The sequence below is a fragment of the Drosophila gunungcola genome, unplaced genomic scaffold (genome assembly GCF_025200985.1).
Source record: "Drosophila gunungcola strain Sukarami unplaced genomic scaffold, Dgunungcola_SK_2 000048F, whole genome shotgun sequence".
Lineage (NCBI taxonomy): Eukaryota > Metazoa > Arthropoda > Insecta > Diptera > Drosophilidae > Drosophila > Drosophila gunungcola.
The window spans coordinates 461923-489902 of record NW_026453215.1 but is presented as its reverse complement, the minus strand read 5'-3'; the positions used below and the strand labels follow the sequence as shown (position 1 = coordinate 489902).

Sequence of the window (27980 nt, the reverse complement as noted above, 5' to 3'; positions counted from 1 at the left end):
ATTACTTTTTATCGTGTCAATCCAAAACACGTGACTTATACTCTAAGCGACTGCACTTTGAATAGAATGCTAAACTAAAATTTTCAAATCATATTTCGTTCAAGATTAATATAGATTATGGTGTACTTGGTTTTATTAAAGGTGGACAGATTGATAGCCCCGATTTGCTGTGTCGTCTTAACTTCACTGTGCCAAGTAGGATTAACTAGAAATTATATTTCCCTTATATATAATCAGTGTAGATCTATTTATGGCTTGTATGAGCCCTTGAGAGACTTTTCCTATAATATCTAATTCTGACTCTCAGAATTTACATCCTACTTCTTTTTCTAGCGTCAATCCTCTCGCGAATCGTGTCGTACGACACACAGATGCGCACCTCGGTCGGTTGGCCGGGTGGTGGGTCGTAAGACTCCGCGCCTGTTGACCTGTTTGTTCCCACTGTGTCATCCTGTGCAACTTCTCGGAAACCCCCCGGGCTTACACGCCTTTCAAAAAACATCAAGAATAGGCGATTTAAAAAACACACATTTGCGCTTCTTAGTTGCCATGTCGGACTCGTTGATCAAATTTCATCATTACTTAAAACAAATGAAACAGTAAAAAATCACATATGTTAGGTTAGCAACTTAATTTTAAACTAGTTGAAAAAAATTTAATAATTTAAAATTAAAATTTAGATAACTTATTTTGAAAGTAATTATCTATAATATCGTAATAATTTGATGTAGCTTTTTGAGGTTCCTACGAAACTGTCTGTCTGATCGCGACGGGTCCACCGAGACTCTGGGTGTTTTGCGAACCTCCCTATCAGGCCGCCAAGGTGTTTCGCCTAGCAGGTTTATTTAGGTTCTGCCTTATCGCCCAGCCATCTATAGCTCGACCTAAACACGACCTAGCACCGTTGGATCTAAGCGCTGTAGCCTTAGACTTGTAGAATTGGAGTCGTTTGGCTTTCCGCTTTTGTGATATTCATCCTGAATCTCTGATTCTCTCACTGTTACTCCGGTTGAGCTACGCTTGCTCCGGAAGTACAAAAAATACATCGTTGATAAACCCTGTTGGCGTTCAAAAACATCCTCAAACTGCCGCCTTTGCTGCTCCTTTAAACGGAAGAATAGCTTTGCAATTTGCCTGATGACTATGATCTTACAATGACTTATGATCCAATCACCATGCCTGAGCTTGGCCATAGTTTGTCTGAGCCTGTCCAAGTTACCTTGCGTCCGGTATCGCCAAGCAATGGCTCTTTCGACTGCGGGGTTTCACTGATTTTCGGAAACTATTTGCTTCACGTTCATCTGCGACCACTGGTTCTCGCCTCAAGACAACTGGTCGAACTTTCTGTAGAATAACTGTGGATGACGGAAGTTAATAAAGTGTGGTCCAGAAGCTGTTTAGGGATATTGGAATCCCTGCCAGCTCCTTTCAACTTAAGAACGAGCGGGCCCTTGAGTCGTTATCAAAGGTCTCCATGCAAAACTTAGATAGGCGAAATAGATATAGGCTAGGCTTAAAGCCGTGGAGCACAATCCTCGTAATGTATAAAACCCCCTGGTAAAAATAGTAAGGCAAACCAGGATACGTTATTTGTTGAATTAAAACCAGCTAGAAACAACAAAAACGTTTATGATATTCGCAAAATAAATTACCAGGTGGTAACAGTGGAAGCCCAGCACCAGAGAAAAGGTCCCTTACGGAGTTTCCGTGTGTGCCAGATGTGCTGGTGCCATGAGACTAAGGTCAAGGAGAAGTGTAGTTTCGTAAATTTCATTTATGGTAGTGGATATTAAATGGCACCGTTGCGGCCTAAACAGCACAATGACCAAGACCAAGGAGAGAAAATGAAAAAATCAACTATCAACGAAGTTGTGACCCGCGAGTGCATTATTCACATGGCGAAGCGTGTCCACAATATCGGTTTCAAGGAGATCTGGAGGATTGGAATGCCCTCCAGTTTTTGGGGATGCAGGCGTTTGTGCCCTCTGGGAAACCCTCTGATGGCGATTGTTTCTAACTCAAGTATGCAGAAGTATACCTATTTCTCTACCATCTTTGTCTACTTCGACGCCAGAAACTGCTGCTTTGGTGAGAATAGGCATGATCACTTTAACGTTACGATGGCACTTTCGAGATTGCTTGCAACAAGCCAAGAAGTCTAAGCAGCGATCTCTAGACTAGGACTCTCTTTTGGCATTCCTATTGATGTGCGTCCAGTAGACGAGAACGAGGTTCATAATCATATTAGGCGACTTGTTTCCACTAAATTTCCTGGCATAGACGCTATTGACGGAAAGGTAGCAAAGGCTCTTCCTAGCACAGTCATTACGCAGCTCTGGTAGCTCTTTAATGCCTGCCTTAACCTTGAAACGTGTTCTAGTCACATTCGCACCATAAAAAAGAAAAAAAAAAACTGTACTATTAATGGTAAAAGAAAATTACAAAAGAGCATAACTATACCCATGAAGGTAAATTGAAGTTTTTTTTAAATGAGAAACACAACTTGTCTAACATTAGACAAATGGTGTATATGAATTATTAGAAGCGATATAAAAACCGTTTTAGAAAAATTTGTGAAAAAAACACAAACAAAAAAGCAAAATGATTGACAACAACATTGTTTCACTGCCATAAATTGAGAAAGCAGTTAGTGTTCTTACACTCTGTATATATTTACAACAATCAGACCTAAGAAAGGGAATAGCATGAGTTCTATCCCAAGCCCCAAGTAATTTTACAATGGGGTTAGCTTTTGGTAAAGATCGAAGAGCAGGCCAAGTATAGAAACCATTTTATGGAGCTACGAAACTTAACTTAATTTCTTTGGAAAAAATATTACAAAAAATTTTCCAGTTCAACGTTAAAAGAGTTTTAGCTTTGATTTTTGAGGCAAATAAACAAAGGATACCAAAAACGTTTACATGCAATCACTTCTGAACTAATAGTTCGATTAGAAACATTTTTGTACGAGGTAATAGATATTGAGAAAATAAACATTTTATTTGTTATATGCTAATTGGCATCTTTCATGTCTTAGGGTGGCATGACCGATTCTCGCGGTTTGTGGACGTGCTCACATTTTAAATAAAAGGCATTGGGTGGTCATAACTAGAATCTGCATTTAAAATCCCAAATCTGTAGCTTTTACAGCTTCCGAAATTTCGACGTTCTTACGGACAGACTGACGGACGGGCAGATGCAGTTCTGTCCTAATCAAGAATATATTAGGGTGTCAAAAAAGTCCTGTAGTAACTTTATGAACTTTCAATTCAATATGCGCATTTTTGTTTGTTAACTAGTTCCAAACGAGATGCCAACTTCATATGCCCCCTTATAGAAGCTCGCTTTGCTGTTGGAAAAAAACTCGAGAAGCCAATATTCTTTTGTGACCAACTTCAGACTCTTCCAGACCTTTTTTAATATACATTTAGCTAATTTATACCAAAATATCAAAGTATTCCATTTCTTGGTTTTTTTTTGCCATATTTTTAAAGATACAGTTTTGAAAAATTGAATAAAAAGTAAAAAAAAAACCTAGTGAAAAGAAATGATCGGAATTCTTGTGAATTAGAATTGATTAAAATGTCAAGTCAAATATATAAGTGAATTTTTTACTTATTTAAAAATTACCGACAAAAACTTTAAAATATCATGCATTTTTCGCAATGGGAACTTGATTAAGAGTTACTTTCGGGTACACTCCAAAAATGAAGTGATTCCTTTAAAATAAATTCATTGCTTTAAAGAACCGCGGTTTTAAGTATGACCTTAATTTGAAGGAGAGGGTTTTGAATGTACAGCCAACAGAAGCCCAAAAATATGCTACATTCCTATATCTCCACATATACAAAACATGTAATGTTGCATACACTGAAGGGCCGTTTGATGCCATCTAATATTTAAAAATAAATAATATAATATTTAAATAATAAGAAACAAACAAAATATTGGCAGCTCTGGCACCAAAAGATGGCATTTTTAAATGGTGATAAATTTTAAACCCTTTAATGCTTTTAAATTAAGCATTTTAGATAAGCGTTACTCAACCAATTTAAAAATAAATGTGCCTCAGGATCAAGGTCTATCTTCATCATCGATCACAACGGCACTATCTAATAAGCGTAGAATAGTATTTGACAGGCAGAGCAGTCTCAGCACGGCGGCAGCCTAATTCAATAAGTTTTAAAATAATTACCCAATTTGAAAAATTGTTGTGTCTAAATATGACCAAAACACACATGTACAGCCCAAAAACCACTATTTGAAATAAACATGCGCTTTAGCGTTTATAGTTTCCGAGATCACGACGTTCATACAGACAGGAATGGCTAGATCGACTCGGCTATTAATCTTGATCATGAATATATATACGTTATAGCGTCAAAAACGCTTCCTTCTTCCTGTTAAATACTTATCAACGAATACAATATACTCTTTTACTCTACGAGTAACGGGTAATAACATTACCAAAAAGCATTAAATTAGCATCGTTTTTTCATTCCGTTTTGTCGGCAACTCCATGGTATGTTAGCCTTTGGTATGTTATAAAACGGTGTTTTTATACCGAAATCGCTGTTATTTTTTGTTACGGTCTGTGAATTTTTGAACTAATTGCACATTGAACCGAAATCTCTCTGTTATTTTTTGTTACGGTCTGTGATTTTTTGTACTAATTGCACATTAAAATTGTCATGTCTGAGAAATAGTTGCTGTAATTGATGAGGCGAATAATGTAGCGTCATAAGCCCACTAGATGTATCTTAAATTACCTGAGTGATCCTCTTGAAAAATTAAACTTTAATCTTCTCCGTGTTACCTCCGGCGGCTGCTACTTTTAACTGTATTTATTAATCCCCTTCCCTTAGATATAAGTCCTTCTTGCGTACTTATGTACGCTGATGATGTTAAATTATGTCTGCGTTATAAGGATACTTAATGCCACTAAAGTTTACAATCTGATCTTAATCTCTTTCAAATCTTTTAAACGAATGTATGAAACTATAATAAAAACAGACCAAAACAATAAAAAATATGTTTGCTGTCATTTTTGAATTTTGGGAACGTATTACGTTTCGCTTAACACGAGGATTTTTACCCCCTTGTTAAGTGAAAACAAAGTGTATATTACTTTTTATCGTGTCAATCCAAAACACGTGACTTATACTCTAAGCGACTGCACTTTGAATAGAATTGCTAAACTAAAATTTTCAATCATATTTCGTTCAAGATTAATATAGATTATGGTGTACTTGGTTTTATTAAAAGGTGGACAGATTGATAGCCCCGATTTGCTGTGTCGTCTTAACTTCACTGTGCCAAGTAGGATTAACTAGAAATTATATTTCCCTTATATATAATCAGTGTAGATCTATTTATGACTTGTATGAGCCCTTGAGAGACTTTTCCTATAATATCTAATTCTGACTCTCAGAATTTACATCCTACTTCTTTTTCTAGCGTCAATCCTCTCGCGAATCGTGTCGTACGACACACAGATGCGCACCTCGGTCGGTTGGCCGGGTGGTGGGTCGTAAGACTCCGCGCCTGTTGACCTGTTTGTTCCCACTGTGTCATCCTGTGCAACTTCTCGGAAACCCCCCGGGCTTACACGCCTTTCAAAAAAACATCAAGAATAGGCGATTTAAAAAACACACATTTGCGCTTCTTAGTTGCCATGTCGGATTTTGTTCAGCATAATTCTGAATTTTATCAGATTAATTTAATTGTAACAATTAATTTAAAGAAAATCATAAGCAATTCTACTCGTTTGTTAATGCTAAACGTAAGTCCTCATCTTTTCCACCATCTCTCCATTATATTAATTCTGTTGCTAGTAATGACGCCAATTTTTTAAACTACCTATTCTTCAAACCCCAATATCAATTTAACCCCTAACCTTTACTCTCTGCCGCACTCGGAAAGTATTTTTATTAAAATCATTAATGAAGAAATAGTATTTGATAACCTAAAGTTAATAAAATATTCATATTCAGCTGATCCTAATCAAATTCCTAGTTGCGTTCTAAAAAACTGCGCAAAAGCTTTGTCAATACCACTGGCCAATATATTTAAGCTATCACTGAAAAAAAAATAACTGACCTTCAATGTGGAAAAAATGCGTTTTTTGCCAGTGTAGGTTGTAGGCAGGACGTTCTAAATTACAGTGGAATAGCCAAGCTCTGTGCCATACTGATGCCGAAGTTGTGCGAGCTGATATTAACTTCTCAGTTACAACATTAATGCTACTTATTAATATCCCCATCTCAGCATGGTTTTATAAAGCGTCGGTCCACAACAACAAACCTTCTTGAATTCACGTCTTTTACAAGAAATTGATTCAAACAAAAGTACGATGTTAACGTCTCAATGGATTTAAGTGAAGCTTTTGACTCAGTTAACTACCTTCTTCTGTTAAAAAAGCTATCTCTATTCGATTCCCATATTCGCCTAGTCTTTCCAAAAATGTCCTCGTCAGCTCCAGGTCCACTTCTCTTCGTCTTATTAATAAACGATACAAAATAAAAATAATAAAAAACGACCTGCATTTCTTGAGTCTACTACTCTGCTGTATGCTTATGATGTCAAAATCTGTATCCACATTCAAAAGCATGGATTAGCAAATTCATTTGCAAAATGACATAAATATACTACAATCCTGGTGCGCTAGTAATAATCTTAGCTTAAACCAGTTCAAGTGCAATGTTATGTACTTTTACCGCTCTGGACCAATGGCATCTAATTATTTTCTGGGCTGAAATCAGCTTATACGTATTTCACAAACATCAAACTTAATATTGACAAAATCTTGTTAATGCTTGACCTAGTGATATAAAAAACAAACAAGATACAATTTTAAAGCGTTCCTCAAAATAAATAAAAAATAATAAGAAAAATCAAATTATTTATAATAGTTGATAAAGAATTATTGTTCTCAGACTTTTATAATAAAAATTATATACAACTGTTAGAAATGATTTTTTTACATAAAACTTACAATTGTTACGGTCCCATTAGGTTTTAAAGTAATTAAATAAAATTATTTAAGTGCAATTGATTTATTAAAAGCCTTACTTTTTGGTCCATAAACGCTTTTAGCAGCTGCATGTCTTAGATGCCATATTTAATATAATTTCTGGCTAAGAATTGGTAACTTTCTGAAGACTTACTTCACTTCCCAGAGAAAAACTAAAATTAAACATTCAAATATTACTACTTTTTTCCAGTGCTAATGAAATATTTTTTGATTAAAAAAATCTGTTTAGTAGATTTTGAGTTCACTAGGTCACGAACTTAAACAAAGTCGTTTCGGGAAAATCGATTTAAAGTTTTTCATACGTGAACACGGCCGGGCGTTTACTCTGTTAGTTATACTCGGATTTGCTTCAAATTTGTGGAGAAAAAATTTTTCAACACATTGTTCACTCAGAAAAAAAAGCAATTTAAAAAAAGATTAAAAGATGTAAAAATTGTATTATATTGCAAAAATGTACATACCTTGCTCTCGAAGAACTTTAACTGCTTCTAACACTCGTTTGGTATAAATACATGGCTCATAATTGTCCATTTCAGCTTCAACCACATTACAAACACGCGATGAACGACCCTGAATAGCTCCAGCAGTCGCACGCAAGTCTTTGGCATCACCCACTTGTAAAGCCATTACACATTTATTTACATCTTCAAGAATGTGGTTTTCGGATACTGCCAAAAAGTCATCAATTGTTGTTATATCATCAACTGCTTCGGTTAAAATACGAACTTGCACCTCCCAAGCTTGCCGATATGTAGTCATATTTTCTTGAGCTACTTTAGAATTAGGTCGCACAGTCAAAATGGAGGCTGCATTTATTACCTGCGGGCAAAGACTTTCAATTTGGGCTGCAGCATATCGAACCATTTTAACACCATCTTCATTGCTTGACATGCTACATACTAGATTAGCTACTTCAACTAGTTTTTCGGCGTGCTTAGTGAAAATATCGGCTTTTTCGCGAACTTTTTTTTCGTTGCCGGTTTTGGCAGCTTCAATTAAATCTAGCAATGGAGTTGTAGTCTCCAAAAATGAGTCCGATACATGATCAACTACAGCTTTTCGTAATTGTCTTCGCAGGTCACGAGTTTTGCGACACATTTGATCAATTGCTCTAGTAAGTCCGGGGCCGTTATCTTTTTGACTCATCTGAAAAAAATTGGTTTTCAGAAAAATCTGAAATACACGGGAAAACGGGTGCGTGCAATAACTGTCAGAGCAATAACGGTCGCTAGCACGATTTCACTATTAAAAGTGAAACAAAATTATATCTTTTTGCACAATATGTGTAAAGCTAAACAACATTTTTTTTTAACAACAAACAAAGCTTTACCATGGATAGGTTTTAAAGGATTAAAAATGATATACTTCATTGAAAGAAAAGTTCTTAAAAATTAGTTTAAAATTTTGTTGTGTTTTTTTATTTTATTTTGATCTGAGTCTCGTTGTGTTTATGATTCACACACTGATCCAACAAGCAAAATTGGAATCGGTCCTCATTTTACACTTGTAGTGGTAGGTTCAAGACGTTATTGCATGCACCTGCTTACACAAAATTACTTACGTTTGACATGTATTCAGACAGCAAATCTTGTAATGCTTGCCTTACAGCATTGCATTCGGCGACAATTCTCTCTCGTCGTTCGTCTCTAGTACAGTCTGCATCCGCCATTAGTGCAGCTGCACTAATAATACTCTCTAAGCGTTCTTCAAGCAATTGTCTTGAACGCTTTTCGCTATAGGTCATCGGATCCATAACAATTCCTTCCTGAAGGAACCATGAAAAAAACGTTGAGAAAAATTATATATTAAATTAAATCAAGAAAACCCTTGCAGCTATTGCATAAATTAAAAATCTAAATTTTTAATTATATGAGTACTCATTAAAAACCATTGAAGCTATGCAGATTTTCACTTCAATTATTCGATCGTTCCTATGGCAGCTATATGATATCCTTTTCCCGATTTGAATAAAATTAAAATCGCTATTTTGAATTATTAAACTATTTATTTGTTGAAAAAAATTAAAACAAAAATATTAATTAGAGAAGTTAAAATTTGGGTTGTTATTCCGATTGTGCCAATGGGAGCTATATGATATAGACGTCCAAATTTGATAAAATTTAAATCGTAATTACAAAATAGTAAACCATCTCTAAATATCGAAGAAATATAAAAAAAATTAAATAAAAAAATAAAAATTAAATTTTTTTGCCGAAATATCGATGGTTGCTACAGATACCTGCAATAGGAATACAACTTTTGGTAGAAACCCAGTGATGCTTATCAAGAATATATATATTTTATAAGGTCGGAAATGTCTCCTTCACTGCGTTGCAAATTTCCTACTGAAATTATAATGTAGAAAAGATAGAAAGCAAACTTCGCCAAGCCAAAGTTTATACACCCTTACAGCTATAAAAAATAACAATTATTTTAATCAGGGTATCCAAAATATAAAATATGTTTTTGCCTTACCGGAACCTTAACCGATACATATAGCAAACCGTTACCGATACCGAAACATTAGTACCGGTTTTGTAAAAATGTGAATGTGAGTGTGTGGCGGTGAGTAAATAATATACATTTGTATACCTTTGCAGAGGGTATTATAATTTTGTTTGTAACGCAGTAAAGGAGACGTTTCCGACTCCAGGATCAATAGGGGAGTCGAGATAGCCATGTCCTTCTGACCGTCCCTCCGACCGTCTTCCGTCCTCGTTTTATATGAAGTTACTAATGCGGGTATGCCATTACATTGTTCGCCTCATTCATTGACGGATTCATTGAAGCTCAGAGACAGAGACATCTATATGGATACTGCTTGAGATTTTTTTTGCAATAAGTTTACGGTCACTCTGCCTTTTTAACGTTATATTTGAACTTTTTTGTTTTGTTTATTATATTGTGTTTATTACGCTAATTTTAACGTTTAAAGGTTTTCAGTTATTACCTTTAAATGGTAAAAAATAGTTCCTATACATTTAAGCATCGCTTTTTCCATCCGTTTTGTAGTCAACTTCCCATTGATGTATCGGCCCCGGTGGTTCCATCTACTATTTTTGCTATCGAGTATCGGGTTCTGTCAATTTTCTTCATTCTTTGCTCATTGGAATCGTCACACGTTTGTCTTATTCGCACTAACGTAAAATCATAGTTTAAAAAAAGTTCATAGTTTGTCTTAAGGAAGATGGTCGCAGACTTACCAGGGCTCTAAGGCACGAAGAAGAAAAAGCACAACGCCAGTACATTGAGAAACTTTCACCCACCAGCACTAAGCATCCCCTGTGGAGGGCCCACCAAAATCTAGTTGCGCCGGCCGAAACAGTAATTCCCGTAAGAGACTCTTCAGGCAGCTGGGCCAGAAGCGACAAAGACAGAGCCTGTACATTTGCTTTACACCTTCGAAATTTTTTTCAGCCAAACCCTGCAAATAATTCATTCACACTACCGTCGCCGTCAATTCGAGGTCGAACTGAGACGGCGCCAATTCTTTTCCAAACAAACGAAGTTGCAAAAGTCATCACCGAGCAATTAAAAACAAAAAAGGCCCCAGGCGGTGATCTAATAACTCCTAAGATGCTAATTGAACTCCCAAACTGTGCAGTTGAGGTAATTTGTAAACTATTTAACGGGATTACACGACTTGGCTACTTCCCAAAAAAATGGAAAAAGTCGGTAATCATAATGATCCCAAAGCCAGGAAAAAATCACACAATACCAGCCTCATATAGACCGATAAGTTTACTCTCGTGTCTGTCAAAACTGCTCGAAAAATGCCTTTTGACACGCATAATCCCATATCTGAAAGGGCACAACAATATTCCGGCGCATCAATTTGGCTTTCGAGAAAGCCCTGGAACAATAGAGCAAGTTAACAGATTAACAACAGAAATACGAACTGCATTCGAGTCTCGGGAATACTGCAGTGCGGTATTCCTTGACGTTGCGCAGGCTTTCGACCGAGTCTGGCTCGATGGCCTTATGCATAAAATCAGAGCGTTACTACCGGAAAACACTCACAGGATACTTGAATCGTACCTTTACAACAGAGCCTTCGCCGTGAGATGCAACACTAGAGGCTGGAGTTCCTCAAGGTAGCGCCCTTGGTCCAACTCTATTTCTCCTTTACACCGCAGATATTCCCACGAACGAGCGGCTAACTACTTCTACATTCGCAGACGATACCGCGATCTTAAGTCGGTCCAAATGCCCAATTCAGGCAACAGCACAACTAGCTGATCATCTCGTGGTAGTGGAGAGGTGGTTATCAGACTGGCGTATAGAAATAAATGCGCAAAAGTGTAAACACATAACGTTTACTCTTAACAGACAAACGTGTCCCCCGCTAACTCTGAATAACACGCCACTTCCACAAGCTGACGATGTAACGTACCTTGGCGTCCACCTTGACAGAAGACATGGCGGACACATGTCGAAGATGAGACAATTGATCTAAACTAAAATCCTATAACCTCCATTGGCTCATAAACGCTCGGTCCCCCCTCTGCCTGGACTTCAAGGTTCTGCTCTACAATTCAACGCTTAAGCCAGTCTGGACTTACGGCTCCCAATTGTGGGGAAACGCGAGCAGCAGTAACATCGACATTATCCAGCGAGCACAATCAAAAATCCTGAGAACTATCACTGGGGCACCTTGGTATGTTCGGAACGACAACATCTACAGAGATCTTGGCATTCTACCCGTAAAAGATGAAATTTCAAAACAAAAGGCGTCCTACCACACCAAGCTAACTTCTCATCCAAACCAGCTCGCCAGGGGCCTAGCCAGGGTTTCCAACCGGACCCGATTGCAACGAAATGACCTTCCAGCTCAGCAATAGTTATTAGAGCCCTTACATCCCACGTCAGTCAACTTGACTGTCAGATATAGCTTTTTAATTTAAGATTTTATATACTTATTGTTAGTCTCAATTCAGAGAAGATTCAATAAATAAAATGCATATGTAGAAAAAAAAAAAAAAAAAAAACAAGAAAGAAAGCAAACTGCGGCAAGATAAAGTTCATACACCCTTGCAGCTATTTTAAAAAATTAAATATTCTTGAAAACATTAAAATTATGATTTAATTGCGTATATGTTTAAAAACATTGAAGCTATGATGATTTGCAGCTATATATTTTTCGATAGTTTCTATGGCAGCTATATGATGTCGTTTTTCGATTTTAATAATATTAAAAGCGTAATTTTGAACTGTCAAATTATTAATAAGTCAAAAATAATTAAAAAAAAAATTACAAAACAAAAAAATTAAATTAAAAAATAAAATTTTTTTTTTAATTTTATTGTTTCTGTTGGGGCTATATGATATAGTCGTCCGATTTTGATGAAATTTAAACCGTAATTCTGAAATATTTAACCATTACTATATATCGAAGAACTAAAAAAAATTTAAAAACAGCAAAGTTATAATTTTTTTATTTATTGTTTCGATTGTTCCTATGAGAGCTATATGCTATAGTCATCCGATCCGACTCGTTCCGACTTATGTACTACCTGCAATAGAAAGACAACTTTTGGAAAAGTTTTATGCAGATAGCATTGAAGCTGAGCGACTAGTTTGCGTAGAAACGGATGGAAAGACGGAAATGGCTACTTTATTTTATTCGCGTTTATATACCGCAGCCTGCAAACAACAAAATCGAATGTATGCGCTGACGACGGACCGTAGGTGTTGAGTGGCGGGCTCAGGATGTGTACTCCAATTAATAGAGAGATAAGAAGAGACGCTTAGAAATGGCTGATTCCGACTATCTTTAGTTGGAGTGGGCTAACGACGGACCGTAGGCGTTGAGTGGCGGGCTCAGGATGTGTACTCCAATTAATAGAGAGATAAGAAGAGACGCTTAGAAATGGCTGATTCCGACTATCTTTAGTTGGAGTGGGTTGACGCTGCGCTCAACAAACTCCCTCCGTTGAAAGCCTGTCTTTGAACTTCATCATTGATGGCCACCAGGCACAACAGCTCTCCCGATGTCGCCCGTGGACGTCTTGAGATCAGCAACTCAGCAAACGCCATCGCGTCCAAAAATAAGTGCGCTCACCCAAGCTAAGCGCCAACGCATGAGAGGTTGATTTTCATCCTTCACCAGAACTACGTCGTTGATCTTTAGTCTTCGTTCAGGAGACGGCCATTTGGTGCGTTGTTGCAGAAGAGTGAGGTACTCCTTCTGCATCGGACCAGAATAGTTGCTGCAGGTATGTCTCACTCTGCTAGCCATGATTGACGCAATCTGACTGACTGAATCAGAATGGCGGCCAACAGAGCGGTAGAAATGGTGTATTAACGTCTTGACTGCTGCCTCTCACAATCCGACAAAGAGTGGTGAGCGATGGGGAATAAATTTCCATTCAATTCCTTCCGCCAAGCAAGCTTGGTGAACAGACTGTATATGGGAATCGCTAAACAGTAGCCGCTTCAAATCCGCCAATTCATTTTTGCTCCTACAATGTTGGTAGCATTGTTCGAACAAATTTGGCTAGGCCTTCCACGTGTAGACATGAATCTTTTCAAAGCGCTTAAAAACGATGCAGATGATAGATCTTTGACAAGCTCTAAGTGCACAGCTTTGCTTGTAAAGCAGATGAACACACATACGTAGCACTTCTGATTTGTAGAAGAAGGGCACACAATAGTAGACGCCTGAAACAGAAAGGGCCCGTACGCCTTTCAAAAGCTCCTTCGGAAGATAAGCCATGATGGGTTCCAGAAATTTGGGCTTGACCCGGCTTTTCACTATATTTTAGACCGTTCTCAGTACTCCAATTGGCCAGTATTGTGGTCGGATGTTTGCCAACAGAGAGCGCGGTCCAGCATGCAGGCTCATCGTATGGAAGTGCATGATGAGCGCTAAGGTGAGTGTGTGGCGACGTGGCACTATTATTGGATGACGAGTCTCATACGCAAGTGTTGAACTTTCAAGACGACCACCTCGAAGAAGGCCAAATGTATCTATGAAGGGCAAGAGGGAAGCAATTGAGCTTGTTCGTTTAACAATGCCAGTTGGACGCCTCGCCAGAGCATATATGTCCCAAGTTGCACTTCAGACACCTTGAGACCACAGTGCCATAAACGGTGAGAAAATTTGTATATGTACGCGAACACGCGCTGCATGAAAGGGAACAAGTTGCCATAATTGGATCCAACATCAACGTGAGGAGACTTGACCATCAGCACCCGTTTACGTAACTCAAGACTCTGATCGTCATGATGCAAACGCAAAGGCCAATCCTTGCGACCACCAAGTAAGAATGGTGGGCCGTGAAACGAAATCTCAGAAAGCGCCAGTTGATCCGCAGTAGTGTCCTTGGACAAAACGTTGGCAGGATTCATTGCAGTAGAAACATGATGTCATTCCATATTAGCAGTCATTTCCTGTAAAATAGCCACTCGGTTTGCCACGAAAACTTTGAATTTGAAGGGCTCAGGATAGAGCCACAGTAGAATCACACCAGCAACGAAAATTACCATTGAACATACCCATTTTAATGACTTCATTCATCAGCTTGGCTAAAAGCACGGCGCCGCATAGCTCCAGCTTAGGTACAGATACCGTTTTGAGAGCCGCTACTCGGGATTTGGAACATAAGAGATGGCTGCTGGGAGAAGTGCCTCCAGACAACACGTATATGTAGGCTCCGTAAGCTTCCTCGCTACCGATCGTCGGCAGGCATTGGAGCCGGGATCTAGAGACGAAAAAAAGAACAGCAGCACGTCTGTTGCCGGATCCCATGCAAGATTAAAAGTTTTGTTTATATCGCTGCCATCGCTCAACTTCAAACACTTCTCCTTGTCATCTTCTAACACATCCTTTAAAGCTTCGCAGTGGCTGGAATATCACTTTCGTAATTTGAAGTCACCTCGAGCAAAGATCTCAGTGGTTTGTCGCATTTCTCGACAGCCTCACCAAAAGAGGCTAAAGCCGATCCATCATTAACAACGCAAAGCTTGGCTGTAGTGCTCCGCCTTTAGAACACAATGGTGGGGCCGGAAATACCTACAAAGGCCTACAGCCTCAGAACTGACTCTGGACTTAATTTAAGTAACTCGCCAGGGCCTCCAAATGTTGAGCTAATAAGCCTTTTCGACGAGTCAGAGCCGGTGATTATAACACCATGGATAAGTCAGCCGGCTGAAGACCTGTGACGACGAATAACAATCAAAAAATTGGATACATTGTGACAACGTTCAGGAGATGGGAGTTGGTCACCAAACCATCTGGATACAAAAAAAGCTTGATGTTTAGGTGCCGGATGATGTGACGCAAAAAAACCTTCTGGACATACGACAAAATGCGGGACATTTGTGGGAATGGACTGGCAACGCAGATCAGATGGTTCCGCTCCAGAAGATACAGACGAACGATGTGGCAAGCCTGCCAGGAGAGGAACGACGAGAAAGATTGATTAAGATTTTGCAACGACGTCGTAAAAGACGTGTGGAGGAACGACGTTCTCTAACAAATGACGAGTACCTAAAGACGCCAAGAACAATTTGTCATCAAACCAACTAAGTAACTACAAAATTTAACTAATACAACTAAATACTTTGAATCATAATCAAGTGGGATTGTGTCTAAGTTATTCAAAAACCTTAACGCAACCCAGTCCCAAATATATTCTTGATCAGGATCAATAGCCGAGTCAATCTAGCAATGCCCGTCTGTCTGTCCGTCTGCATGAACGTTGGGTCCCGGAAACTCGGTTTTGAAAGTCGGATTCTAGTAATTCTTCGCAGTCCAAGTTTGTTTCAATACGGAGCCACACCCACTCTTTCGCCCACAGATCGCGTCACTCGGAGACATGTTAGTCCATAGCTTGAACTCTGTGTGTTAGTTTCGGTCAAACCTATCGGTAGAATCAAAAATGTTAAAACTCGAATTATTATTTTAAAAGTTATTCAGTCCTCTGCCGTCGCCGCTCTGTCGGTGACCGCTGATGTAGAGAGGCAGAACAAAAGAACTGTTACCAGGGGTGGGTTGCTGCACGCTCTTAGCTTCTAGTGTTGGCTATGCAGTTCGACAGATGGCGACATCAAGACTTCGATTGTTTTGTGGTGGAAAGGTATCGCTGGTTCAGCAGAAAGGGCGCTGAAAAAGGCATACTAACAATTTTTTTAAGTGGAGCTCTTGTCCCGGTTTTTTAAAATACTCCACTTTTTAAGCACAGGAGAAATTTTGTTGAAAATTCGCGTCGAAGGACACGAAATTTGCTTGGATCCGATGCTCCGTTCAAAATTTATTCAAATAATATCTTTTTTTTCGGTGTGTCGGTTTCGAAAACTTTTAGAGACTTGTAATAATTTAGTTTGTGTAAGACAGGTCTTTACAAAAAAGAGGTTGTTTCACGACTTTGGAAGATCTAGCTTATTTAGCTCAGAAAACTAGATTTCCCTTGAATTAAGAAAAACATGGCCTAATTTTAGGAATATTGGCCTTAAATTTGTGCTTTTTATTGGGTTTCGTTTTAAGTCATGTTTTCCTAAATTTTGTATGAAAAGCATTAATTTAAGTCAATTTTTCTCACGTCAGAAGAGATTTGAATTGTTTTCTGGTAGCCTGGTAGCATACTTGGCCTATTGTCTAAAAAACTGTATGTGTAAAATCAGGTTTTTTTAATCAACTTAATTTAGTATAGTTTGGGTGAAGATATAAACAGAATATTTACAGCGTTATGGAAGAAGACGGGAAGAGGTATATAAGTGAGTAGAAGGGGTGGGTAAGGGGGAAAGAAGATCCTGAATCCCTGCGGTACTACCGCGAGGCTTTGCTCCGTAGGGTCAGGGCGGGCTCTGTGTTGCAGTTAAGCCAGGTGCTTCTAGTCGCCTTTCGTGCCGTTACCGCTCTGCCGTCCTAAGTCGCTTCATAACCACCGCTTTGAAGTTGCTGATCCGGTCCAAGAACCCTTGGTCCGAAATCAGCTGATCTATGATTGTTGGGTCCCCAAAGTCCTATAAAATACCTTCTCGGTCGTGGTCGAACCGTGGGCAAGTAAGCCTTGGCTGTTCGCCTGTGAGATGAGGTGCACAGTCCTCCCAACATCCAGAGCTCATCGTTGCTCTCCTTTGCCTCAACCGCCAGCAAATCTATAGGGACCGTGCCAATTATGACTTAGGCTGCGTCATCCGATAACGTTCGGAAACCAGAGCACACTCTAAGGGTACAAGCCTGTCCGTAGATTTCAGACCCTTCATGTACGATTGAGTTCCAGCAGCGTTGGCCCATACGGCGTACAGGATTGTAGCCTTGCACACTGTCTGGAGGAGAATTCTGCGTCCCTGCTTTGGCCCCCTGTTTTTCATCTTTATCCGCGATAGCGCTCTAGCTCCCGGAACGACAGCCTTGTATCCAACAGAACTCCTAGATATCGTTTCGCTTTCGCCGACTTTAGCGAGATGCCTTCGACTCGAATGGCACGACTTTGTGGTGCGCTATGTCAAGCCCAACCGAAGAGAGCAAGTCCTCTATTGTAGCCACCGAAGCGTTTCCTATGCCTTCAGCTTCTTGGATGGTTTTTTGCCACGATTACTATGGCTATATCATCTGCAAAACCTATGACCTTTGTTTTTCCCGGTAGTGTTAGTCTCAATGCTCCGTCGTACATTGCATTCCACAGCAACGGTTCCAGTACTGACCCTTGAAGTACTCCGCAAATTACTCTGTGTTTGAGTGTTCCTCGGTCTGTGTAGAACAGCAGAACATGATCGCTGAAGTACCACAGTACCGAGTTAATGGTATTCTTGATGCTCAGGGTCACGTTAAAACAGTACTCCTTACTGCCTCGCGATTGCATCGACCGTGGTTCTTGCTTTCCTAAAGCCAAGTTGCATTGGTGAGAGGTCTCCCTCAGCGGATTTGGCTTCCTACAGTCTGTTGTCTATCAAGCATATCGGCCTGCAGGACGACGGACCCTTCGGTGGTTCGTTCGGCTTGGGTAGCAGAAGCAAATTCTGGATCTTTCATCGCTCAGGAAAAATGCTTTACGTGAGGCACTGGTTGAAGGCGCTGGCGAATACATAGGGAGCTCAATCATCCATCTTAACCGCAATGTCTGGGATTGACTCTCCCCATTTGCAAAAGAATTATTCTGTTTTTTGTTGGGAAAAACGTCATAGTACCCATTCGAAATTTCAGTCAGAAGTTTGTAACGCAGTGAAGGAGACATTTCCGACCCTAAAAATTTTATATATCCTTGATATCAGCATCAGTAGGGGAGTCGATCTAGCCATGTCCGTCCGTTTCTACGCAAACTAGTCCCTCAGTTTTAAAGCTATCTGCATGAAACTTTCCCAAAAGATGTATTTCTATTGCAGGTAGTATATATGTCGGAACGAGCCGGATCGGACGACTATAGCATATAGCTCCCATAGGAACAATCGGAAAACAAAATTTAAAAAATTGTAACTTAGGTGTTTAAGTTTTTTTTTTATTCTTCAACATATAGTAATGGGTAAATAGTTCAGAATTACGCTTTAAATTTCATCAAAATCGGACGACTATATCGTATAGCTCCCATAGGAACAAGTGGGAAAAAAATAAAAAAATTATAACTTTGCTGTTTAATTTTTTTTTTTAGTTAGTGGAATGGCTTTGAGGTCGCCGATCTGAAAGCTACCGAAAGTGTCGCAGGTTGGGAATAGCGAAAGCTCTGCTTACACGCAGGGTAGCTGTGAGTAAGCGCTAAAGTCCGAGGGATTTTTAACCGCTAATTACTGATAGACTACAACGCAAACAAGCAGCCCCAGAAAGTCAGCGGGTATCTGCGCCGTAGCAGTACCGACGTTGCGCTTATGCTGCCGCCTCTGCGAAATAGCTCACACACTCCCATCCTCTTTCACAATTGCCAACCACCATTCTTCCCCCCACAATCATCTCACCTCGACCGGGCTAAGGTGTCACTCGAACCGTGCCGAGAGTCAGTCTGGCTGGGGGCACGGTTTATTCCCACATAACCCAGTCTCGAACGGTGAGCTCAGACAAGTGGCGACCTTCTCTTCCAAATCAGCCTTACCCGGGTACAGCGGATCCGTGCCGGGCGGACCTGACCTTCTCCGCAGCTCGTGGGATTTAGTTATGCAGAAAAGTATAAATAAAAACAAGAAACAAGAGTAGGCGTTGGACTCTTCCCCTTCACCCCTCAGCGCCACACCAAAAGGCGCCACGTCAACACCAGCCAAGGCCAGCTTATACAGGCCAGCTTATCCCAAACTGCTCACTGGGACCAGCGGGTGGCTTCCACCGGAAACGGGACGGCTAACAGCAGCAGTGCATACAACCCCTCGCCGCTTTACAGAACGTTTTCAACTACGGGGTCGAAAGGACCAAGCTCCGGACTTATGACACGGACAAATTGGCGGCCATTAACCTGGCAGCTTGCGCGTCATATGAACCCCTCAGTAATGACGAGATGGAACCGGATTAGGAGACGAACCACACAGGCTATGTGTCAACCGACACAGACTTTGTGTCGACACCCAGAGCAATCTGTCGGACGTTCCAGAGGAGTTAGAAGCCACAGCTGAAGTGCCTCACGACAGGCGCAATAGATGTAATTGCTATTCAAGAACCTTGGATAGTGGGTAACAAAATGTGTGGACTTAACACCCCCACATATAGCACATTTTACAACAGTGGTAAGGACAAAACCAGAACTTGCATCCGTATTACTTGTAAGTCACACCTTAATGCCTATTTTCTTCCTCAGTTTAGCGACGGTGACCTCACAACGGTCAGACTAGAGCTAGGCACCCACACACGACATACCATCGCATCTTTTTACCTAGCCCATGACCACAAACACCATATTGCAAGAACGAGTCCATGCTACCTCAACAAAGGAACTCGTCCTAGGAGCGGACGCAAACTTGTCAAACTTACATATCTGCAATAAAGGTAATGAAAGGTAGAAGGGAAGTTTTGGATATTAGCCTATCCTCCTAGATCCTGATTGACCAAATCGGGGACTCCTTCTCCGACCACTGTTACATATAATTTACCATAGACATACTATACCTAAGCTCCACGAATATATCCAATCTTAGGAAAACTAACTGGGGCTGCTACACAAAAACCGTAGCCACTAACCTAGAGACCCTCCCTTCCTTAACTTTAACTCCCAACACCCGGAAAGAACTTGAGAAGATTGCCGATATCCTCACAGACACCTGCGGTGAGGCCTTGAAAAAGCCTGCACCAGTAGGAAGGTCAAATCTACCCATAAACCCCTATGGTGGTGTAAACAACACCACCGAGGCAGCTTGGCTAAGGAAGATCCTACCTAAATCTCCTACCGCCATAGGATATCTAAAAAAACCTACAAGCCATTGGACAGTAGAAACTCTAGAGCTGCTTCTAGGCACTAACCTCCCCTCTAACCCCCAAGAAGCAACAACTTAAGTAATTTAGACCCTCTCGACGAGCAAGAAATCCTAGAATTATCAAGCGCAGAGCGCATAAAATGGGCTACAAGCACGTTCAAGCACTTTAAGTCCCCAGGACCAGAAGTTTTTTCCCAGCACAACAGCAAAAGACCCTTCATATTATCATGCCGTAGTTAACCGTTATCTTATATAACTCCCTATTTTGGCAGCATATACTCATCTTAAAAGCTGGGAAACCGTCACACACATCCCCTAAAGATTTCAGACCAAAAGGTCTATCCTCATTTCTACGTAAAACCCTGGAAAGGCTGATAGACACCAATACTAGAACCACAGTAGACCCGAACCTTTCCTGAAAACGTAATCCATATACTGGTCTCCAAAATTGAAAAAGGATTCCAACATAAGGAAAACTTCGGCGGCCTTTCTAGACATAGATGAGACTCAGCAACATCAACCCAGTAGCAATCTTCCGAGCACTGACTAGTCTTGAAGTCTTGAAGTTAAACAAACCCTGGCGAGGATCATACACTAAATGCTCATCATCAGAATGGTGACCTCTACTATGGGATCGGGTCTCGCTACAATGAGGAATTCTCTCCTCTCTACTCTGGGTCATAAAATAATAATAATTCAATGAACTACTACAACATCTAAAAAAAGGCCTTAATTCAAGGTAAACACCCAGAAACTTTCTGCAACCTCAAGAGATATCTCGTTTTTGTTTAATATTGAATTTAGAAAAGCTAATAGAATCGACTTGTGCACAAAGTTTATGACAAGTAGTTTTTAACATCATCATGCCTTTCAAAGGCAAATCTGATAATCTGGATAAAGGGCCACATCAGTAATTGGGTGAGTGGTGCGAACTAGGTGGCCCTCATTGTTCGAGGGTAGAACGGAGCTCCCTGATGCCACACCGGAGGTCTCAGAATTAATTGGAGAAGTGGGCTGGGAACAGGAACATCAACAGCATTGGCTGGAGCAGGTGCCTCCCAGTTTTGAGAAGCTTCGGTCTGTGGTCCAATTAGTACAGAATCAGAGTTAGAGTTGCTAGGACTATGCAGCAATTGAGCCCACATTGTGCATAAGCGTGAGCACCCCTGTTCTAAAACGTCCATAAGCTAATGCTGCCAGACCGACTGACCGTTCCAAAAACTATATATGGATCCTACACCCTTATCCGAAATCTAAAAATCGAGTTATATAGGGTGACCAACAAAAAAGAAGCGTTTAACAATGGATATAAAATAAAATATCCCCAACATTGCGGTTTTGGCAACTTTAAGTGCTCTTTACGTATAAATGTAGTATATTTGCATTTCGCCCCGAAAGGCACAGTAGGGATGTTAGGCTTATGCTATATTTAAACAAATAAAAATAGGGAATTACTGTGGATAGTTCAAATTTGGCTTAGTTACAGTAGTCCATATTACAATATTTCACTTGTTGTATCCCATGCGAAAGTTCTTTACAATTTTGTTTGCTGTGATTATTAAAAAAAAATTATGGTACCTTCAGAGTGCTTGAGAGCATATTACGCGACCCAATTCGTATTGTCAGTATTAAGGGCTTATATAGGGCCAGACCATACAACTTGTTAATAGAAAATAGTACGGATTTAAAAGCTAACATCAAAGCACCAGATGTTCCCCATATCTTTGTGAATTGGTCATTGGACCAATTTCAATTAAACAATTTTATAATTTTTATCCAGTTGTTATACATTACATTGTGGTATTTGCAGTATTGCTATGGGCGATTTTGCATACGGAATGCTAAAGAAAACCTACTCTTTAACATCTTAAAGTGTCCTTTAGGGCGGTTTTTTCTAAGGATTTTTAGTCTCACCATTTTAAATAGTGAATATTAGTGCAAAATAAATTTAATAAATATCCAAACAATTTTAAATTAATTCTATGGCCTTGCGTAATGGACTCATAATTTCAATACAAAATACTTATACGGCACGTAAGCCAGTATGAGTTTTGGGCAAGTAAATCTTTTCCCATTTCTATGCTTGTCAATTATTTGATGTCGTTCACAAAATGGAGAACAGAAAAAACATTTTTGGTTGGAAAGCTGAATTCCGTTTTTGAAGAAACAACAGACCGTAGATCCAATGGCAGACGGGCGTTGTTGACCGACAAATGAACATGGAAAACTAATTTAAGGTTACCACCTAAAATACATTTACCTCGTCAGTAATCGCTAGCGTAGTCAGTTTAGACAACAATTATGTTTATGTGTAAAAACTGTTCCTCTTTAATGAGAAATCATTGTTTGCATAGTAGAATTCCACTAGCTTTAGTTGTAAGTTAATAAGGAATTTTGGATACCAGGTGCATAGAACACTACCATTTTTTTTTCCAATACGCCCAAAAGTTTTCTAAGCTCTAGCCGGTCATTTTTCCGCAAGCGACGGATAAATATTCATTATCATAGCTCAAGTCAATTCTTACTCCTCAAATTTAGCATAGAATAGTTTTTTTTTGCGGCAAAGCAACGACCGAGCAGCGGCAGAGCGGCCGCAGAGGACTTAATAACTCAATAACTTCTAAAATAATAGCATAACAGAGTCCAAAAACTTAAGTCTCATGTCTTAGAGCAGTAACTGCAGAGAGTTTCATCTAATCGGACGTGTAATTCGACGCTCCTCTTTCACACTGTTTTTTTCCGGATTTTTACGTATTTTGCTTAGCTCGGTTGTCTTGCCAGTATCCCTGCTACCTACATAAATACGTATTATACATATAAGTTAACACCCAGAATAATACAATTTCTCAGACAGAGGAAATGAGTAAGCATTGATTGCACAACAAACAGCAAAGCAATGCCCTCAATAATAGAATTTCCCAAACCGAAGAAGAGAGCATTAATTGCACAACTAACAGCAAAGCAATGCTCTCAATAAAGTTCTAACGAACTTAGCTTGCACCTTTTGGTCAGCGATCGTGGGAATGCAGAACAGCCAATTTCCAAAGTTGATCGAACTCAACTTAGTGCATACAACAAAAACTATAATTAAAATGCACTGGCCAATTACAATTAAGTTTGGCCAACGGCGACGGCGACCAAGAGCAGCAACCAATAATATGAAAGAACGTCAGCAGAAACATCAACAGCGGCAGAGACGGCGGCAGCGATGGAGCGACGCGTAGCTATAAAAACAATTGTCTAACCTAAGTAAGTTAGTTCTTAATCCAACTCAATAAAGAAAGGTTTGATTTTTTTATCAAAATCATAATCAATCTATTAACTGGCGCCCGAGCAGGGACCTGATTAAAACCGCGAAAGGATAACAAGTTCCGCGTCTCGCGAAGTTCAGAAAGTAAAAAATTCTGACGTTTCGTTTCAAACCTCCGCCTAATCAGTGAGAAGTAAAAAACCAAAAATACCGAGATTCGGAAGTGCAAAAGTGCCGTTTAAAAAACGCCGCAAATTGTCACTCCTGAAAAAAAAACAGGACTTGTACCCGGTGGAATAATCAGGCCAAATTTTATCGCCGTGATCCCTTTAGTATCCGTTCGAAGGGAACGTGAATTAAGGTACAGAGAAGGCCCCTTAGTAAACTCACACTCAGGAGAGATCGTTGCAGAGTGGGATAAAACGGAATCTGCCGAGCCTGTCATCACGAGAGCACGCCGAGATATGTTACTACTGTAAGAATAGTTTTAAGCAATTTATTAACAAAAACATAAAAAATATTTAATCGAAAAATATTCAAAGAAGAAAAAGTTTTACCCAAATATAAAGTGTAGAAGACATATTTTAGTGAGTTAAAAAGAAAAAAATCCAAAATATAGGGAAAATAAAAATTCCCACACAATAATTACAAAGGTAATAAAAAATCGCACACCCTAATTCTTAGAAGACAACTTCCGAATTCTGAATAACTAAAATTAAAAAATTAAATTAAACTTTTCGCTGCTCATATATCCATACCCAAAATGACCGAACAAGATTTGGCAGACAGACTCGCGAATCTTACCGGACCCTCATCAGCCAGTTCCACACAAATAAACACACGAATCATGACCGAGAGGGACATTGAGGAAAAAATAAAAACAATCTTAGAGACAAATCTCAGTAGCCTAGTAAAGGAAATACTTAATCCAAATAAAGATTTTTCCAAATATACAGACCAAACAATTAAAAGAGAATTAACGCACAATCTTAGTGAGTTAGATAAATTACCAGACATTGATCGGACACTTAGAGACTTTTCAGGAAACAAAAGTGAATATTCATCATGGAGGAAAAGTGTCGAGAGGGTGTTAAAAATCTATGAAAACAGAATTGGTTCACCAAAATATTATGGAATTCTTTTAGCAATCCGTAAAAAAATTACTGGTCAAGCGGACGCAGTATTAGAATCATATAATACCCCCTTAGATTGGACAGCTATTTCAAAATGCCTAACAGCGCATTTCGCCGACAAGCGCGACTTAAAGACCTTAGAATATCAACTATATGCTCTTAACCAAGGTAACAATACTATCAACAATTATCACTAATTCTGAACCAAATTGGCAGCTTAGATGCCTCACAAGAAACTATACAATCTCTGACAGCCATGTATAGGGAAAAAGCCTTAGACACTTTTGTCAGAGGACTTAATGGAAACCTGGCACAATTGCTGGCCATTAAAGAACCACATGACTTAGGACACGCTCTACATTTATGCAGTCTGCTAGAGAATCAAAATACTAGGAATAACCAGACACCAAAAACTCCGTATTTAGGGAGGGCACCCATGCTACCACCTAAACCCCAACAACCATATCGGATGGTAGCCGTCAAACAAAATTTCCATCCGCATCTCTACCATAACCCAAACCAATCCGGAAAACCCCTAATTACTCAAACTAACCAATTCAAATCTTATAGTCAACCTTATACAAACCAATCCGGTGTAGTAGCGCCCTATAGCATACCAAAACCTCCGCCACGACCACAACCGAAACCGGTACCTATGGACGTAGATCAGTCAGTTCGATCACGTCATATAAATTATATGAACAAACCAGCAAATAATGATTATGCAGGGAAAAGACCTCTCAGCACCGCTAATGCCCCAAATAATAATAAGATGCCAAGACAGTTCCATATTCAACCAGAGACAGGAAGTAACGCGCAGCAAAATTCAGATGAAGCTTCATCAAGTTCAGAACAAGAGTATTATCAGTTGGCAGAAGAAAATAACGTTAACGAACTTCAGGAGGAATATGTATGGCAAAGCGATAACGAACAACAAGAATACATAGATATGTCAGAACTTTATTTTTAGAATAAATCGTTCCTCACTACCTTACTTTAAAGTAACCACGGGGAACGGAAAAATTCTAAAATTCTTAATCGACACGGGCTCTAATCAAAATTATATTCAAAATCAATTAGTACCAAATCCAAAGCCAAATGAGAACACTTTTTCAGTTAGTTCAGTCGGTGGTAACAATAAAATAACACAACACGCCATACTTAAGCTCGCTAATATTTCGGATACACCCATGAAATTCTTTTTACTAGACACCCTGAAAATCTTTCATGGTATCTTGGGCAATGACACAATGAAAAGACTAGGAGCAATAATAGATGTAAAAAATGATATATTAATTCTCGGAAATAAACGCAAAATTAAAATTCATCAACTAGCGACACAAGCAGTAAATACAATTGGACCGCAAGTCAGCCATATGACCGAGTCACAAAAATCAATAATAGAACTCCTCGTACAAAGCCACAAAATCCTCTTCGCAGATCCCGATTCAAAGTTAGCATACACAACTAAAGTAGTAGGTGAGATCAGAACTTCATCAGATTCTCCAGTTTACGGAAAACATTACCCATACCCAATATCACTCAAACAGGAGGTAGAAAAACAAATAACTGAGATGCTAAGAGATGGTATTATAAGACCTTCAAGATCACCATATAATGCACCAGTCTGGGTAGTTCCGAAAAAGTCCGGCCAGTCCGAAGAAAAAAAGTACAGATTAGTAATTGATTATAGGAAACTTAATGAAGTTACTATCTCAGATCGGTATCCCATACCCGAAATTGGAGAAATTATTGCGCAGCTCGGGGACAACAAATATTTTTCGGTATTAGATCTTAAGAGCGGTTTTCATCAAATACCACTGAAAGATACAGACATAGAAAAAACAGCATTCGCGGTAAATGGCGGAAAATATGAATTTACGAGACTCCCATTCGGTTTGAAAAATTCCCCTTCCATTTTTCAAAGAGCGTTAGACGACATATTGAGAGAATACATAGGGAAAATTTGCTATGTATACGTTGATGATATTATAGTCTTTAGCAAAAACGAAGTGGAGCACGGCAAAAACTTGGAAAGAGTATTTTCAACGCTACAAAACGCAAATATGAGGGTTCAAATAGAGAAATGCAATTTTTTTAAAAACGAAGTAGACTTCTTGGAGTACACAATATCAGAAAATGGAGTAAAAACCAACATAGATAAAATAAAAGCGATTACAAAATTTCCAGTCCCAAAAACATTAAAAGATCTCCGTTCCTTTTTGGGCATGACAGGTTATTATAGGCGGTTCATAAAAGATTACGCCAAAATAGCAAAACCCCTAACCATTCTTCTAAGAGGCGAAGAAGGCCGGATATCTAAGACCAAGTCAAGCAGAACTGCTATCAACTTGAGCAAAGATGCGATTACAGCATTCGAGAAACTTAAAAATACTCTCGTCTCCAGGGAGGTTACCCTTGCCTATCCAGATTTCGGAAAAGAATTTCAATTGACTACTGACGCTTCAAGTTACGCAATAGGCGCAGTATTGGAACAAAATCATAGGCCAATAACGTTCATTTCACGCACCCTGTCAAAGACTGAAGAGAACTACGCAACTAACGAAAGAGAGATGCTCGCGATCGTTTGGGCGCTCCAAAGTTTAAGACATTATCTTTACGGGTATTCAAAAGTGGTAATATACACGGATCACCAACCCTTGAGTTTTTCGAATAGCGTAAATAACCATAACGCTAAGCTTAAACGCAGGAGAGACCTCATTGGCGAGTATAACCACGAGATCAGGTACAAGCCCGGAGTAGCTAATGTGGTAGCGGACGCATTGTCCCGGGCCCCCGCAGAAATTAATTCAATCAGCTCCTCAGCATCAGCCAATAGCAACGAAAGCTCGTCACACAACCTCATATTTTCAGTAGAAGCTCCAATTAACGTATTTAAAAACCAATTATTATTACTGACTGCCGATACAGATTCCTATAGCTTCGAAATGCCATTCCCAACATACCACAGACACATAATTAAACAAAAATCTTACACGAAAGAAAAACTTATTGCAATTTTAACTAGTAAACTTGATCCTAAGCTTATAAACGGAATCATTACATCCGAAGAGGTAATGGAAAAAATTCAAAACATTTACCCTACCTATTTTAAATCATACAAGGTAAGGTTTACTCAAAACGAAATAGACGACGTAACTTCGGAGTCCCAACAAAACGAAATAATTACCCTCGAACATAAACGAGCCCATAGAGATGCAAAAGAGAACAA

General features: G+C 39.4%; 1 protein-coding gene and 1 long non-coding RNA gene across 3 annotated transcripts in view; one reads left to right on the top strand and one right to left on the bottom strand.

Annotated features, from left to right (window-relative positions):
• Window positions 1–27980, top strand: part of LOC128264025 (uncharacterized) — a 128184-nt gene that overhangs the window by 49565 nt on the left and 50639 nt on the right. The window lies entirely within an intron of this gene.
• The window catches only part of LOC128264023 (catenin alpha), a 184434-nt gene that overhangs the window by 108314 nt on the left and 48140 nt on the right, over window positions 1–27980 (bottom strand). For both annotated transcript variants that reach the window (XM_052999305.1, XM_052999306.1), the window contains exons 4-5: window positions 8595–8798; window positions 7495–8179 (exon numbers count right to left, since the gene is read on the bottom strand). In XM_052999305.1, the coding sequence (XP_052855265.1) occupies window positions 7495–8179; window positions 8595–8798 (889 nt within the window). The remainder of the gene's footprint in view (window positions 1–7494; window positions 8180–8594; window positions 8799–27980) is intronic.